Source organism: Megascapheus bottae, chromosome 14 (assembly GCF_031878675.1).
Source record: "Megascapheus bottae isolate mThoBot1 chromosome 14, mThoBot2.hap1, whole genome shotgun sequence".
Classification (NCBI taxonomy): domain Eukaryota; kingdom Metazoa; phylum Chordata; class Mammalia; order Rodentia; family Geomyidae; genus Megascapheus; species Megascapheus bottae.
Window position 1 is genome coordinate 13398498 of NC_143522.1, and position 16905 is coordinate 13415402.

The window sequence follows — 16905 nt, forward strand, 5'->3', positions numbered from 1 at the left end:
GAACTTCTCTCAGTGCGTGAGAGAAAGTTATCATTAGCCGAGAATTAAAGGAGTGATTAATAATGCACACCTCCTCCCCCTCCATCCTTATCTAGCGGTGGAGAGATGGACAATGGGTGGGTGGGGAGGGGCAAGAGCAGGAGAGGGAAAATGGAAAACAATAAATATTAAGTATAGGAAGAAAGGGAGCGCAGTGCTGTTCCCACTTGTTAGATCGAAGGCGCCTCTCCAGAGGGGCCAAGGCTCCAAATTGCTAATTAGTGCCTCTGAAAAGGCCTGGCTCTGATATGCACTAGGCTGAAAGGCCACGTTAATGAAGGCACTGTGCCCGCTTCTCTTTGACGGCCTGCATCCCTCCTCCATTCCCTCCTCCAAGCCCCAGGCTTCTGGAACAATGCAGCGGGAGCGCTGGCTCCCCCAGGCCTCCCCGGGATAGCAGGGGCAGTGCACAGGCAATGTGGAGGGGGAGATAAGGCCGAGCTGAGGGAAGAGCTCCCTCCCAGGGGCCCAGGGAAAATTTGCAGTTATTATGAAGGCGATGAGACAGATTAAAAGCCCTTGTGTTCACTGCTTTGCCCCTTTATTTAGTGGCTTCATCTTGGAGATGAAAGAAGTTGGAAATGACTTTCTCTGCTTTGCACTGCAAGAAGCTTCATGGCACATTTCTTGACTTTATTCATTCTTTTGTTTCTCTCTTCCTTGCTTTTAACCCCTGAAAGGCGTTTACTTGTGTGACCACAGACACTTGAGAGGTGCAGAAATATGCACTATATAGGAATCTCTCTTGACCAGGACAGCCAGATCAGGGAGGATGAGTTATCTATTTCCAAGGACAGTGACTAGACCAAGGAAATGATGAGCTTACCTGCTTTGGAGGGCTGCAAGAGGAGGCTGGAGGACCCATTATCCCAATATTGGGGGCTCCCAGGATGTGAAAGTGGGAGCAGGGAAGCACAGGGGAGCTATTGCCAGGAAGGGGGTTCCTGTGTTGTGCTCAAGACTCTGATTATTTGCCAATTTACCTATGCTCAAGCCAGACCTCTACCACACTGCAGCACATAACCTTGGGCAAGAGGCTTAATTTCTCTATGCCTCCGTTTCCTGTCTGTAAAATGCGGGCAGATATAATATAGTCTGAATACTACTCCATTTATGTATGTATGTATGTACATATGTATGTATGTATGTGCTGGTTCAGGGGCTTGAATTAGGATGGGAGTATTATCCCTTAGCTTTTTTGTTCAAAGTTGGTGTTCTTGAGCTACACCTCCACTTTTGGCTTTTGGGTAATTAGAGATTTGAGACACATGAACTTTCCTGCCTGGGTTGGCTTCAAATCTTAGATCTGAGCTAGCTTCTCAGATCTCAGCTTCTTGAGTAGTTAGGGTTAGAGTTGTGAACCCCTGGAACTGGCCCAAATACCTGCTTTATAAGTAAGGTGAATTGATTGAGTAGTGCTTCCAGTTTTTTCAGTCTCTGTGTATCTACAGCCTTTGACAATGTCTTTCCATACTCATTCTGGACTTAGCCACATGGTCTGTTGTGGCCAATATGTCAGTTACAACCTTGAGTCAAACACAGTTTTGAAGAAGTGTAAGTGCTGTATGTTTCTGCCTCCTCCTTAACATCCAACCATGTTGTGAGGACACTCCAGGGCTAACTTCTGATCAAGAGAACAGGACTATGGCAGCCTGCTAGAGGCCTGAGGGTAGCATAGGGTTGTAAGCTATCACAGATAAGAACAGTCTAGATCCATCCCCATTCATCCAGTCCCCAGCTGATGAAGAGTTACCTGCAAGTCCAGCCCAAATCAGCCACATCCAGAGCAGAACTCTACAGCTAGCTAATGGACTTGTGAGAAACAACGAATGAAGGTGATTCATCATGAAACATTATTGTGACAATAAGTACTTGATACAAAAATAGATGCTGAGAAATCAGAAGCTGTCATAAACCAATTCACACTAAAACTGCCTAGCATACAAATGTTGGCTTTGGGACTAGAATTAAGTGGAGGCTAAATATGGCAAAGAAACTACTGTAGAAGGGTGAAAAGAAGGTGACCTAGATGATGTCTGGTGAAATAATAATAATTGGCAAAACTGTGTTCTGAGGTAATTTGGAAAAGGAAGGTACTTAATGAACTGATGGTTTTGAGTAATGAGATTTCCAGGTAGCATGTTGAAAGGGTCAGATGTCTCTTGCAAACTAAATTTGATGAGGTATTTGAGAGATGAGCTAAAGATGGAAATGGCCAGTTTGTTAACATGATTTAAAAGGATATTAAAGGGCTCAGAACTTGCCAGATTGGCAAAAATGACTTCGTGTCTTCAGCTGTCTATGCCAGTAAAAGAAAGATATTCAATGGAACCCAAACCTTAAGATGTTCATTTCTGGCATTGCTATGATTTGGACCTGAAATATACTTTCCAGACTCATGTAATGAAAACTTGGCCTACAGTTTGAAAGTGTTCCGAGGTGGACTTGTGGGAAGTGATTGGATTGTGAGGGCTCCTGCCCCATCAATAGGTTAATCCATGGATGACATTATCATTTGATGGGTTACTGGGAAATGATGGAAACGGAAGAGGTGGGGTCGTTATCCCTGAGGAGTATATCTGGTCCCCACCCTCCTCCCCCCTCAATCTCTGCTCCCTAGCCATCATGGGGCTAGCAGCTTTGCAGTACTTTGTGCATCCACTGTGATGCTGTGCCTCCCCACAGCCTCAGAAATAATGGAGCCAAGCCAAACAGGCCTTCAAACTATGAAGTAAAGTAAAATTTCCTTCTTTGCCTTTCTCAGTCATAGTGACAGAAAGCCTGACCGACATAACACTGGTGGAATAACAGCTCATGAATGTGCCTGCCCTACTTCCTATCTTAAGCAATGAAAGGAATACAAACATTTTCAGTCTTAAAGTAAAATTAGCAGTGTCTGGAAAAATAGTAAAAGAGAGAGATAGAGATAGGCAGACAGAGAAATATGGAAGTATAATTGCAATGATACAGACTCAACCAATAAAAATCCAGAAATAACACAGATGAATTAATAAACAAGAATAATAGTGTACCAGTAGGATAGTAGAAAATGGGCTTACAGAAATAAAACAGCCAGGGCTGGGAGTTTGGCCTAGTGGTAGAGTGCTTGCCTAGCATGCATGAAGACCTGGGTTTGATTCCTCAGTACCACATACATAGAAAAAAGCCAGAAGTGGTGCTGAGGCTCAAGTGGTAGAATGCTAGCCTTGAGAAAGCCCAAGGACAGTGCTCAGGCCCTGAGCTCAAGCCTAGGACTGGCAAAAGAAAAAAAAAAAAGAAAGAAAATAGCCATTATAACTCTATTTTGTATGTTTAACAAGAAAACCTGAACATTTAAAGAGAAATATGGAAGATGTAAAAAGAAAAAAAACTCCATATCTAACATTAATACCAATACAATGTCTGGGATTTAAAAAAATTGAATTCATCAAGATGCATTATACTCACAATGTGAGTTATGAGTATGGAATTGAAACTCCTTTATATAACCATATAATAAAAACGTATTGAACATGATAGCAGATTAGATGTTGTAGAAGGTTAGTGGCTCTGAAAACACAGTAATATAAACTAAAATAAATTAAGAAGAAAATACAAGAAGAGGAGAAGGAGGAGGAAGAAAAGGAAATGAGGAGACGGCAGAAGACAGAAAAGAGGATGGAAATAATGGAAATTAAAAAAAAATTTAGAACCACCCAATATATGTGAACAGATGCTCATTGACATGGTGGAGTATATCCCAATAGACTCATTGTGTTTTAGATGCATATAGTACCCTCAGTCTGCTGAATATTATTGATGAGCCTATCTTACCTGAAACACTTACATTAACTTACAGTGGGCACTTACATTAGCTTACAGTGGGCAAAGTCATCTGATACTCTTAAGACTATTTTATAATATACTATTGAAAACATCAGATAATTTATTGAATACTCAACTTTGTGAATACTCAACTTTGTGAAGACAAAGGCAATGTGATATATCTTTGAGCCAATGGGCAGCAAGGACTGATGGCCGAGAGAAACTAGGAGGCAGCAAGGAATGATCCTTTTCTGGAGCCTTTGGAGGGAGAATGAACTGAAAGGGAACAAATGTATAAAAAATATACATTTTTTACATCATATTTCAAATGTCATGCTTAACAAACAAGTATTCAAGAAGGGAAACTCTATATGCAATCACTGGCACATAAATTTTAGAACATAATTAAAATGAAGCTGAGAGTTGATATGTCATAGATACATATCGGTCTATGTAACATTATGTCTATAGAGTATATATCCCATCATAGATTTTCATGGCTATGTAGCTATATTTGTATCTCCAAGACTGTGCCAATAACCTTGGGTACCCGAATATTAGTCATCACTCTTGTAGTGTTTGGATCTAATATCCACATATTAAGAAGACCATGCAGCTTTTATTCCTTTGGTCTTATCTTACTCAACATGATTTGCTCTAGTTTCATCCACTTCCCAGCAAATGCCATTATTTTATCTTGCCTAGTGGCTATGTAGAATTCCATTGTATATATGTACCACATATTTTGTATCCATTCATCTGTAGTGGGGCATCTGGGTTGTTTCCATTACTTGGCTATTGTGAATAGTGCAGAGACGAACATGGCTGTGCAGGTGTCCTTATCTTATCCTCAGTTATGATGCTCAGGGTAGATGCCCAGGAGTGGTATGGCTGGATCGTAGGGAAGTTCTATTTTTAGATTTTTGAGAAACCTCCAAACTGCCTTCCAGAGTGACTGACCTAGCTTACATTCCCACCAGCAATGCAGTAGGGTTCCTCTTTTCTCCACATCCCCGCCAGCATTTGCTGTTGTCTGAGTTCAGAGTATTGGTCATTCTGACTGGGGTAAGGTGGTATCTTAGGATTGTTTTTGTAAGGTTTGCTGAGAAAAAAACAAAACTCCACGCAGTCCAGAAGAAGGGGTTTATTGTGTGAGGAAAGAGCAGACCTCCTGCAGCCCAAGATAGAGTCAGGCAGAGCAAAAGGGCTTAAGGCGGGAAGTGAGGGACTATATAGGTGGAGGGGTGTGGCCACAGCAGAAGTGGATGTGATCTCAGAGAATGGGGAAATACCTCAGACTGGGGGACCTCCCACTGCCCCCAGGCATGCCAGTTACCAGGGTTCCAGGGTGCAGGGGGAAAGAGCCACGGGAAGAAGTTATTTCTTCCAGGTGGACCTAACAGTTTTTAGTTGCATTTCCTTTATGACCATGGATGATGAGCATTTTCCCATGTTTCTTTGCCATTTTAACCCCTTCTTTTGATAAGTCTCTCTTTAGTTCCCTTGCCCGTTTAGTGATTGGTTTGTTGGGTTTGGTGGGGGAGATTAGTTTCTTGAGTTCCCTGTAGATATTGGATATTAAGCATTTGTCTGCTATATTATTGGTAAATATCTTTTCCCAGTTGGTTGGCTGTCTTTCTACTTTAGTAGCTATGCCTTTGTCTGTGCAGAAACTTTTTATTTTTAGGTAGTACCATTTGTTGAGTCTCTCTCCAATCTGTTGTGACCCTAGGACTGTTCAAGAAGTTTTTGCCTATGCCTATGAGTTCCAGTGTCTCTCCTACTCTATTGTGTAGAAGTTTCAGGGAAATTTATATTTCTTAAAGTCAACTGGTTTAGAGAAACTAACATTTCTCTTCTCCTAGAATGTTTGTCCTTGAAATGGATGAACAAAACACTATATACCTTCCTTTGAAGGTCTGCCCAAATAGTCACCAGAGATGCCATAAATAGCAGTAAGTTTCCTTCCAAACATTTTTATGGGTCATGCCTTATTATTCAACCACCTGACATTTTATATATTGGCCCACTTGACTCCTTCCTCTGAAGTCTCTTTCAAGAAGTGGGAAGTCAGGAACTTTTGCCTCTTTGTGGGTGCACCTTTTATATTTAAAATATGGCAGGTATGGATCATATATGTCTTAACTGAGTTAATGTATGGATGTTAATGTAGGAATTTCTTTCCAAAAACATCCAGAAAGAGGAGCAAAACATGTAGTACTGGGTCCAGGAGTTTGGCCTAGTGGTAGAATGCTTGCATAGCATGGTATTCGTATACCTGGGTTCGATTCCTCGGTATCACATACATAGAAAAAAGCCCGAAGTGGTGCTGAGGCTCAACTGGTAGAGTGCTAGCCTTGAGAAAGTCGAAGGACAGTGCTCAGGCCCTGAGCCCAAGCCCAGGACTGGCAAAAAACAAAACAAAACATGTAGTGCAGAGTAGCTTCTGGGAATCAGAGGTCTAGTTCAGATCTAAGGTAATTCATTACCTATTGCTGTACAACCCTATTTTAACCTCCCTGCATTTCAGTTACTGTGTCTGTATAAGGATGATAGCATTTTATTAAAGGATTGATAATTAGTAAGATAGGCTCACCAATAAGTAAATGGTATGGTTTTCTTTGCATAATAGTATATACATAACAATAAATATCTCCTATGTGTGCTATGCAAAGCTGGTAGGCATATACTCTCAATTTGGAGCCATTATAGCTTTCCGAGAGTGTAGGGCTCCTAGAGTCAGTCTTCCTGATTAAATGCTAACTAGTTTTATTTCTTAGTAGGCTATTTAATCCTTCTGTACCTTAGTTTTCTTACCTATGAAATAGACGTTAATACTATTTAGTCACAGAATTTTTCTCTGGAATAATTAACCCATGTCAACATTTAAAATAGTGTGTGATAACTATTGAGTGTTCAAAAAGATGCTAAACACTATTGCCATCATGCATCCCAAAATGATGCTTTGAGCCAGGTGCTGGGGGCTCACCCCTCTAATTCTCACATTTAGGAACCTGAGATCTGAGGATTTCAGTTCAGAACCGGCCTGGGCAGACAAATCTAAGATACTCCTATCTCCAGTTAGCAACCAGAAAAGCCAGAACTAGAAATGTGACTCAAATGGAAAGTGTGGGCCATGGGCCTGAAAGAGCTGAGGCAGATCCTGAGGTCTGAGTTCAAGCCCTTGTATTGGCATACACACACAAATAATGTTTTGGTCCACAGAGAAGCATTTACAAGGTTGTAGCCGTAAGATGAAAATGAAGTTGAAAAATCCTTCATGTGGTTGACATCATAAAGTACAGTACAACAGATTATTCATATGTTTGAGGTGATACTAGCCATATGAAAGTATATCATATCCAATTTTATATGGAACACAATTCTTGATAATGACAGCAAGTAATTGTGTTTATTGTACTGTACCTTTTGTTCTTAGCATTCACTACCCTCTATTTAGAGCAAAGGTTATGTTAAAGGGTATGGCCAGTTATACTGACAGCAGCTTTGTACATCTTCTGTTTACCACATCTCTTGCTTGAGTCATGGGGCCACAAGGAGTGATTGCCCACTTGATTGTGTCAGGGAATTATACAATGTTTATAGAATGGTGACATGCAATTGCTTAAAGACAGCTCTCGGAACACATCCTTGTTGAGAAGCAATACATGGCTGTATTTCATATTATCACCTAACTTAAATCTTTTGTGTATTTCTGGGGCAGGGCTTTGCCTGCCACTCTGGTGTTCCACGAAAGCTAATTTACCTGCCCTTATCTGCTTCTGGTCACCTGCAAAATTAGGTCCAGATACTCTTTTTATGTTCTCCAAAGAATTCCATCATAAAGTCTTGGTCCAGACCTCTGAACTTCACTATTAATTACTTCATTTCCTGTGAAGTCCCAAAACCAAACTCTTCCACCCAGCAGAGAAGGTTAAGTGATCTTGGCTTGGTTACTTTAGGACAGCATTACTTTGTGCCTCTGGGGTACTGGAGGAAGCTCTGTTTTATTAGCATAGTCTTGTCTTTGGGGAGGAAAACTCACCCCTACCCACCTCTCACTGGCAGCTGAAGAAAACGCTGTAATCAGGATCCCAGGAAGTGTTGGAAGAGTGCCAAAGGAGTGGGCAAACAAGGAGAACATCTGACACTGATCACCCCAACTCCCAATAGTTGAACTTTTTTGAGACGCTCCCCAGGAAAGTCCTCTACTGGCACGGGGGTCCGGGATCAGCGTCCCCCAGGGGAGCGCCTGTCTGCCGCCTGGCTCACCCGGCCTCTGGGCAGTTTTCCCCCCCCCCGTGGCTCCGCCCACCACGGGGGCGGAAGTTGGTGGTCTGCGGGGACGGAAGCGCTGGGTGTGGGCGGGCTTTCAGCGTACTCAGCCCCACCTACTCCACCCACGCCCCGCCCCTCCGGCCCAGACCGGAAATGAGGTCAGACAGGGAAACTCCGGCGGGGAGACTCGGCCCCCAAAGCGGCGCCCGTTGGAGCTGGCGGCGGCAACGGGTGAGGGGGAGGAGTGGGTTGAAGGGGCCGGGGGTCCCAGGCTCGTGGCAGAGGGCATGGGGGTCGTGGGCTGAGGTTGGGTGGCAGAGGGAAGGGCGGCGCCGCGGGCGGGAGCGGCGAGCGTGGCGGGGCCTCGCGTTTCAGGGCCCGTCCCTCATCCCGGGCTGTGAGGTCGCCTCCGGGCCAACGGTCCCCTGGCCTGCCCCGCTCTCCGCCCTTCTGGCAGGCGGCCGCTGAGGGCCGGAGGGCCCGAGCGGAGGTCCTCCGAGCCCTCGGGGACCGGCCAGGCCAGGGCCGGGCAGATGAGAGTCTTTGGCGACACGGTTTTCCTCCCTCAGTGGCCATGTTGCCGGGACTTGATTTTAGGCGGTTTCTGCCCCGGTGGCGCTCACCCCCTGCGCCGAGTGAACCCCGACTCCCCAGCTCCCAGCTCTCCCACCCTGCGACTCTCTGAACTTGCTTCCACTGCGTGACTCGGCCTTACCCCTCAGCCGGGGCCTGGCGGGAGGGAGTCCGGGGAGCCCCGAGCGAGGCCGGAGGTGTGGCAGGCCGAGGGTTCGTCTGTGACTTCCTTTCCAGTAGCAGCCTTAGACACCAGAAAAGATGCCGCCGACTTCCTTCGACGTTCAAGTTTGTGCAGTTGGGCCTGAGGTTTTGGGTGTAGTGAGGCTTAATCATGCTGCTCCCACTTGTTTACTGTGGTCGAATCAGCTACTGTAAACTACTACTTATGGCTTAAAGGGTTGTGGCATTGTGTGTGTGTGTGTGTGTGTGTGTACGTTATGAGTAGTTTTGTTTGGTAGTTTTGGAGCTAGGTGTGCCCACCAGTGTCACATAAACGGGAAGACTGTGTGTCTGCCTTTGAATTGAGTGACATAGGAACAGTGTAAGGAGGTTTCAGGAATGACTTTTGAACAGGATGCCAGTAATCGTAGCTACTTCAAAGGCAAAGACCTGGAGAGTAGTAATTTGTAGATTTGGGGCAAAAGTCCTGGAGTCTCCATCTCTAGTTAACCAGCAAAACCAGACTCGAGGCATGGCTCAGGTAGTAGAAGGCCAGCAAGCAAGCAGGGTGGCAGGCCCTGAGTTCAACCCCCAGTACTGCACACATGAAAGAACCTTTTATGATGTTTAAGCTGTATAGTGTCACATAGAACTTTAAGCTCTCATTAGGGTCCTAAATACGGTTCAGGTTCAACAGGGTTTTAGAAAAGTACTAATTAGTATACATTTTGTTAGCTGTGGTACAGACTATATTACGTATAATGAAAACTGCCTCTACTATTTGTGTGTGTGTGTGTGTGTGTGTGTGTGTGTGTGTGTGTGAGATGGGGCTTGAACTTGGCCTGAGTGCTATCCCTGAGCTCTTCAGCTCAAGGCTACCTACCACCCTGCCCCTGAGCCATGTCCCACTTCCTGTTTTCTAGAGGTTAATTGGAGATCTCAGGTCCTTTTGTGCCTAGGCTGACTTTGAACCTTGATCCTCAGATCTCAGCCTCCTGACTAGCTAGGATTACTGGCATGAGCCACCTACCCGGCTTTGCCTCTACTATTCTTATTCCTTGAAATTTTTGTCACTGAATTATAATAGTTTGAGAAGAATTTTTGTAGGAGATGAGTAGGATATTTTAGAAAGCAACTAAGCCAAAAGTCTTAGACTTCCCACGTCTCTGTCATTATTTTTGTGTGATTGTGGAACCCTAATGCACATAATTAATAATTGGAGTGACCGAAAGAGACCAAAAATGGCTAATTATTGACATTATGTAGGGTTCTAATCTACTAGGGTGTTATCAAACTTGGGTTTTTTTTCTGTTCTATATACAAGCTTGGGTCACAAAAGAACTTGAATCACTAATACTTCAAGCCACCTTCCCCAAAATGTATCACTGAGTTCTTTTTCTCTTCTCTGCTGTGTATGTTTCCACTAGTTAACCTTGACACCAGAGCAGTGTTTCATCAATGGATGGATCCCACCCAGTTATCCCAGCTTTCCTATGGTTTTAGAGCTGTGTGATTTCCTGTTCCTGTCTCAGCATTTCCTCATCTTTTTTTTTTTTTTTTTTTTTTTTTAGCATCAGCTAATTCACTGACAAATTTAATTGGAGGAAAGAGAAAAATCTATTCCCTTGAGTTTGTTTTTGCTAATATTGTGGTTATCTATTAAGTGATTGACTTTGTGTACTTCAAAGCATGTTGACTTCAGGCATTTAATAAGAGCCAGAACCTATTTTTAGTGGCTTAAGAGAATGTAAGTGGTAGGAAGAGTGTGTTAAGTGTAGTCAGATGAAAGGTGTCTATTTTCTGTATACTAGGAGGACTCTGCAATGCCATGATTGTTTTTATAAAATTATTGGAAAACACAAAATCCTATTCGGGGTTTCTTCTTCACCTACGAACTTTCCATTTATTTATTTATTTATTTATTTATTTATTTATTTATTGGCAGATGTGGCCTCATGGATGAGCTGGTACATGATCTAGCCTCAGCCTTAGAGCAGACATCTGAACAGCATAAGCTTGGTGAGCTGTGGGAGGAAATGACCCTGAGCCCCCGGCAGCAGAGGCGGCAGCTTCGGAAACGTAGAGGCCGGAAACGCAGGTCTGACTTTACTCACCTGGCAGAGCACACCTGCTGCTACAGTGAGGCCTCTGAATCAAGTCTGGATGAGACCATCAAGGACTGTCGCGAAGTGGCCCCAGTTACCAATTTCAGTGACTCAGATGATACCATGGTGGTCAAACGACACCCAGCTCTCAATGCCCTAGTTAAGAGTAAGCAACATTCTTGGCATGAATCTGACTCCTTTACTGAAAATGCACCTTGTCGACCACTCAGACGCCGGCGGAAAGTGAAGCGAGTGACATCAGAAGTGGCTGCCAGCCTTCAGCAGAAGTTGAAGGTGTCTGATTGGAGCTATGAGAGAGGCTGCAGGTTCAAGTCTGCTAAGAAGCAGCGTCTGTCCCGCTGGAAGGAGAATACTCCCTGGACCTCATCAGGCCATGGGTTATGTGAATCAGCAGAAAGCAGGACTTTCCTAAGCAAAACAGGAAGGAAAGAAAGAATGGAGTGTGAAGCAGAAGAACAGAAACAGGGCTCTGATGAAAACATGTCAGAATGGTGAGATCTCCCTTCCTAGGTCAAAAGTTTTCTTACATAGTTTTACAAAATGTATAGTTTTGTAATGAGTCCCACTTGATTCCAAAGCATTCACTCTAGTATTACTTTTGTAGCTGCCTTTAGTCAGTCTCTTCTAGAATTGATTTCACTATGTGTACTAGGAACAATTTGATTCTAAAAATGACTTGAGTATGTACTTCAAATGTATAACCAAGAATTTTATTTATTTTATTTTATTTTTGCCAATCCTGGGCTTGAACTCGGCATGAGCACTATCCTTGGGCTTTCCTCAAGGCTAGTGCTCTGCCACTTGAGCCACAGCACCACTTCTAACTTTTTCTATGTATGTGGTACTGAGGAATTGAACCCGGGTCTTCGTACATGCTAGGCATGCACTCTACCACTAGGCCAAACTCTGGGCCCAAGAATTTTATTTTAAGGAAGAGTTTACTGCTGTTTATTCTATATAGTTCATTCTTACCTATGATGCTATTCTTTAGAACCAGGGAGAAATGCATACGTGCCAGGTCTGGCAGTTTATAAATAAAACCATCTTGGTAAGCTGCCTTTGCCCTTTAAGAATGAGTCATGGCTTTAGATATTTTTGGGCTTCAGTTCTGTTCTCTTAATACGTGTAATTTGACTATATTGAGTGTATTTCTTTTTTGTTGTTATTATAAAGGTGATACATAAAGAAGTTCCAGTTACATAAGCCAGTTTGAGTACATTTCTTTTTGGAAAATGTCTCCTTTTCCCTCTCTCCCAATCTTTACCTTCTGTCCCCACCCACAGGTTGTATATAGTTCATTTTCAACATAGTGTGTACTGAGTACCACTTTATTGAGTGTTACTTCTTATGGTAGGCATTTAGATTGTCTAAACACATGATGGACACTGAAGATAACTATGTTGAGTCTTGTTAGTCTTAAACCAAATGTAATCAAGTCAGAAAAATGTTGTCTCTAGTGGATGTATATTTAAAATGTTGGTGTAGTTTAAAAAAGTATTGGTTTAGTTTTTTCCCTCTTGGATAGTCCTAGGAATATTGGTAGTTTCCAGCTTCATACTTTGGTATTAATTAATATTAATATGTGGTGTCTCTTTCTCAAAGGATGTTGCTGGTATTTGGGACAGCTCTTTGTGGGTCAATCACTACAGGATATTTAGCATCTCTGCTTTGTTCCCCTTTCATTGTTTCAACCCAAATGCCTCTAGAGGTAGCCTCTAAATAAGTTTTGAGTGTTTCTGGTTGAGACTATTGTAATCTATTATTTTTAATAGTAGTAGGTGTTTGTTAAGCACTATGTGAGGTTTGTATATGTGTGGCAGGCACTGTTTTGAGTTATACTTAATAATCTTTTTTTTTTTTTTCCAGTCTTTGTGGGCTTGAGCTCAGGGCCTGAGCACTGTCCTTGGACTTTCTCAAGGTTAGAGCTCTACCACTTGAGCCTCAGCACCATTTCTGGCTTTTTTTTTTTATATATGTGGTACTGAGGAATCGAACCTGGGTCTTCGTGCATGCTAGGCAAGCACTCTACCACTAGGCCAAACTCCCGGCCCCTTAGTGAATAATCTTACTTAATATTTACAGATCCACTATTTATATTTTATATAAGAGGAAACTGAAGTTAAGAGAATTTAGACAGGCTGGGAGCATAGTCTGGTGGTAGAGTGCTTGACTAGCATGCATGAAGCCCTGGGTTCGATTCTTCTGTACCACATACACAGAAAAAAACAGAAATGGCTCTGTGGCTCAAGTGGCAGAGTCCTAGCCTTGAGTAAAAAGTGTTCAAGAACAATGCCCATGCCCCGAGTTCAAGCCCCAGGACTGGCAAAACACACACACACACACACACACACGAGAATTTAGACAAGTTATCCAGTGACCATATCAAGACTCAAATCTGATTTCAAAGATAATATTTTATTGTGTTTTGCTCCTCATGCTTTTCCTTGACCCTTTTCTGTCTTACCTTTTTTTTTTTTTTTTTTTTTTTTTTGGTCAGTCCTGGGCTTAAGCTTAGGGCCAGAGAACTGTCCTTGGATTTTTCTCAAGGCTAGAACTCTACCACTTGAGCCTCAGCACCACTTCTGGCTTTTTCTAAGTATGTGGTACCAAGGAATCAAACCGGGGTCTTCGTGCATGCTAGGCATGTACTCTACCACTAGGCCAAACTCCAGGCCCTGTCTTACCTTTTTTTTATGTTTATTTTACAAAACAAAAACACGTGAATTTCTTTTTGCTTTCTATTTTGTTCTTCAGTTCTTTACCAACCAATCCCTCATGAGTTCTGAAGAACCAAAAGTGTGTATGATAGAATAGTTTTTTAAATATCTGCATAAAGATCAAACTATTTAATCTTTTTCTGTATATGTGAATACTCTGATGGTACTTTGTAAAATTAGTATTGGTTAGAAAATGTAATCAAATTTTTCTGACTTGTGGCTGTTGACTAGGTGATCATAGCCTGATCATAGCTCTGTTCTTCTCTAAAAAAACTGCCCTAGTAAAATGTAGTTCTGGGATTTTTTCTTTTGTGAGTGAATTGGTTGGATGCTTGGCCTGAAAAGCCACATCTAGGAGCCTTCCTAAGGTGATGTATTGGAGGCTGATGGCACAGGAAAGAAACTATTCCCTTCTCTTGGAAGGCAAGTGACAGAGATAGAGTGCTAAACCTCCCCCCTCCTTCTCTAGCCCAGGCTGACCTTCTGCGGCCCCTTGGTGCCTCTTGTTTTCTTATTTTTATAGAAAATCAATGTCCCTTCTGACACAAACAATAGCTCAGATGCAAGAATAAATGGGAGATTGCTGAGATCTCTGTCCATCACCTCTCACTTTAACTCCCCCAAACTCTTTAATTATGAGTGTGCTTGCTTCAGGTGTTTGTGACAGTGAGATTTCTAAATGAGGACCATTTTAACCAAAGATTGGGTAATCAATAACATTCTATAACAGTAGCTTGTTGGATCAATAACATTCATTATTTCATGGTTAAGGTAAGTAGCCTCCTTTGCAAGTGGAGGTCATTAATCAGGGGTTACTGGAGCTGTAGAGAAGAATATATGTGGTAAGTAGAGCTGTTGACTCAGAGTGTATTTCCTATTATTGCAATTTGGTAGTATTCATTTAAGAGCATTGGGAGGTAGCATAGTGTGCTTTTATATATACATTTTCCAAGTTCTGCTCATATATCCTTAAGTACACTGAGTGATGAATACCCTATTTGAAAGTCTCTCTTGCAAAACTTGTCCACCATTTGAAAGTTTCCTCTTTTTTTCCCTTTATTCTTTTTTTCTTTTTGTGCCAGTACATTGGTTTGAAGTATGGGCTTTATGCTTTCACTCGACTTTTTTCACTCATGACTGATATTCTACTTGAGCCACACCTCTACTTCTAGCTTTTTACTGATAAATTGTAATAACAATTTCTTGGATTTGTCTGCCTGAGCTGGCTTCAAATTTAGATCCTTGATCTCAGCCTCCTGAGTTTATAGTTATGAGCAGGAGTGACCCACAGTAGTCTTCCTCTTAAATGTTAGGATTATTCTATGGCTTCAGAAGAAGAAGAACCTAGGACCCAGATAAAAAGTACAGAGAATCCAGTGGTGCTTTGAAATAAAAATCTAACATTATAAAAACTAGAACTCGTAAGAACTGGAGTGAATGTGATGACTTTAAGGTGATCACTGAAGGGATTCAAGCTTGAGCCTGAAAACACTGACCATTTTATAAAGAGTTGATAAGGGTGAACTAAAACCATTTTAAGGATTCTTGCAACATGAGATCTTCTTGCTTCTTAACAGTTAAAACCTTTCTCCAACTGGATGACATCTTATGTTAAAAGACATTTGATAAGCAGCTTTACCTACCCACTAGAAAACTTTGGAAAAACTAAACATTTGCATATTCACGTCACCAGAGACTAGGACTGGGTTGGCCTGTTGCCAAGATCGCCTTACACCACAAGGCTGATAGTGCTGAGTTGTCAATTGCAATTGGAGGCTGATGTTGGCAGGGCTGATCCTACCCCAAAGGGCCCAGGCCTCATATCCTTTCTTCACAGGCAGTTTTTGGTTCAGGCCTGTCAGAAAATTGCATAGCTTAGCTCCACTCTGTGTAGAATGTTGTTCCATCTTTCACTTCCTATGTGGAGGTCATGATTCCCAATATATTCTTGGATAGAGAGGGATAGTGTTTCTTTGTGTTTGGAAATAGTAGGCAGTTATGGGATATTGAGTCCTGGAAAGTAGAATGAGTCTTACTATTAGGGTGACCAGTAGACTGTTTTATATGTCTCTATTTACTGTTGACTCTTAGAATGAGGTCAGAATCAGGCCATAAGGATTAGGGGGGATGATCTGATCTCAGTCTCAAACCTATATGAAATAAGAGCCTTCCAGCAATACGGACAATTACTTTATGACTCTGCATGTCCTTTTGGCCATTTGTAGCTCTGAGAAGACCATGCTCCCCTTATCCATGGGTGCAGAGAATAGAACCAAAGGTTCTAACCTGTATACCCTTTCCATTGACAAATATGAACAAGAGACCTCAACATATTCTGCAAAAGCAAGTGGAAGGGAATGTCCTGAAAGTTGAGAGGAAGAACAAACTTAAGAAGATGATTGGAAAAAAAAAAAAAAAAAGATGATTGTCACAGGAAACAGAAAGTGTATTCTAGGCCGGCAGTGGTGACTCACACCTGTAATCCTAGCTACTCAGGAGGCTGAGATCTGAGGATCCCTCTGTTCAGTCAGCCCCAGCACTAAAAAGAAGTATGTGAGACTCTTATCTCCAATTAACCACCAGAAAGCCAGAAATGGTGCTGTGGCTAAGGGGTTAGGGCAGTAGCCTTAAGAGTTCAGGGACAGCACCCAGGTCAAGAGGTAGGGCTGGTAGCTTTGAGCTGAAGAGCTCAGGAACAATACCCAGGTCAAGCTGAAGAGCTCAGAGAACAGTGCTCAGGCCTAGATTTTAAGTCCCACAACTGACCAAAAAAAACCCAAAACTGTATTTTAGGAAATCGTCGTCAGGATATAAAAAAGCCAGTCATGATAAGACTCCTAGCACTTGGGAGTCTAGAGCAAGAGGATTTCAAGCTCAAGAAAAAAAAATGATGAGAAAATGTAAGATGTGATTAAAATAGTAAAACAAAGGATAATTCCTTCTGTAGAAAACTTGGTTGATGATGTGGTAAAATTTGGAAGCTTTCCCAAGAAGCAGGGAAAAAACAAGTGGGAGAGAAGATTAGGTATGTATTACAGAGACTAGAGGCCCACTTTGTGAGTAAATATCCCAAGGAAGAAGCCAAAGTGTTGGAAAAACAGAATTTAAAAAGATAAAACTGAGCCCCATGCAGTGGCTCTCACTCCTATAATCCTAGCTGCTCTTGAGGCTGAGATCTGAGGAGTGCAATTCAAAGCCACCCAGGC

At 42.4% G+C, this 16905-nt stretch overlaps 1 protein-coding gene across 10 annotated transcripts in view; it reads left to right on the forward strand.

Moving 5' to 3' along the window:
• The window catches only part of Gpatch2l (G-patch domain containing 2 like), an 86218-nt gene that overhangs the window by 25223 nt on the left and 44090 nt on the right, over positions 1-16905 (forward strand). For 7 of the 10 annotated variants that reach the window (XR_016537577.1, XR_016537575.1, XR_016537576.1 and 4 more), the window contains exons 1-2: positions 8265-8352; positions 10802-11473. Coding sequence is in view for 7 of the 10 variants with exons in the window: in XM_090344548.1 (XP_090200674.1) it covers positions 10812-11473 (662 nt within the window). In the remaining 3 variants the exon portion in view is untranslated. Of the gene's footprint in view, positions 1-8264; positions 8353-8680; positions 8892-8938; positions 8983-10801; positions 11474-16905 lie in introns of those variants that run through there. The other 3 variants (XM_090344546.1, XM_090344547.1, XM_090344545.1) reach the window with 3 other exon arrangements.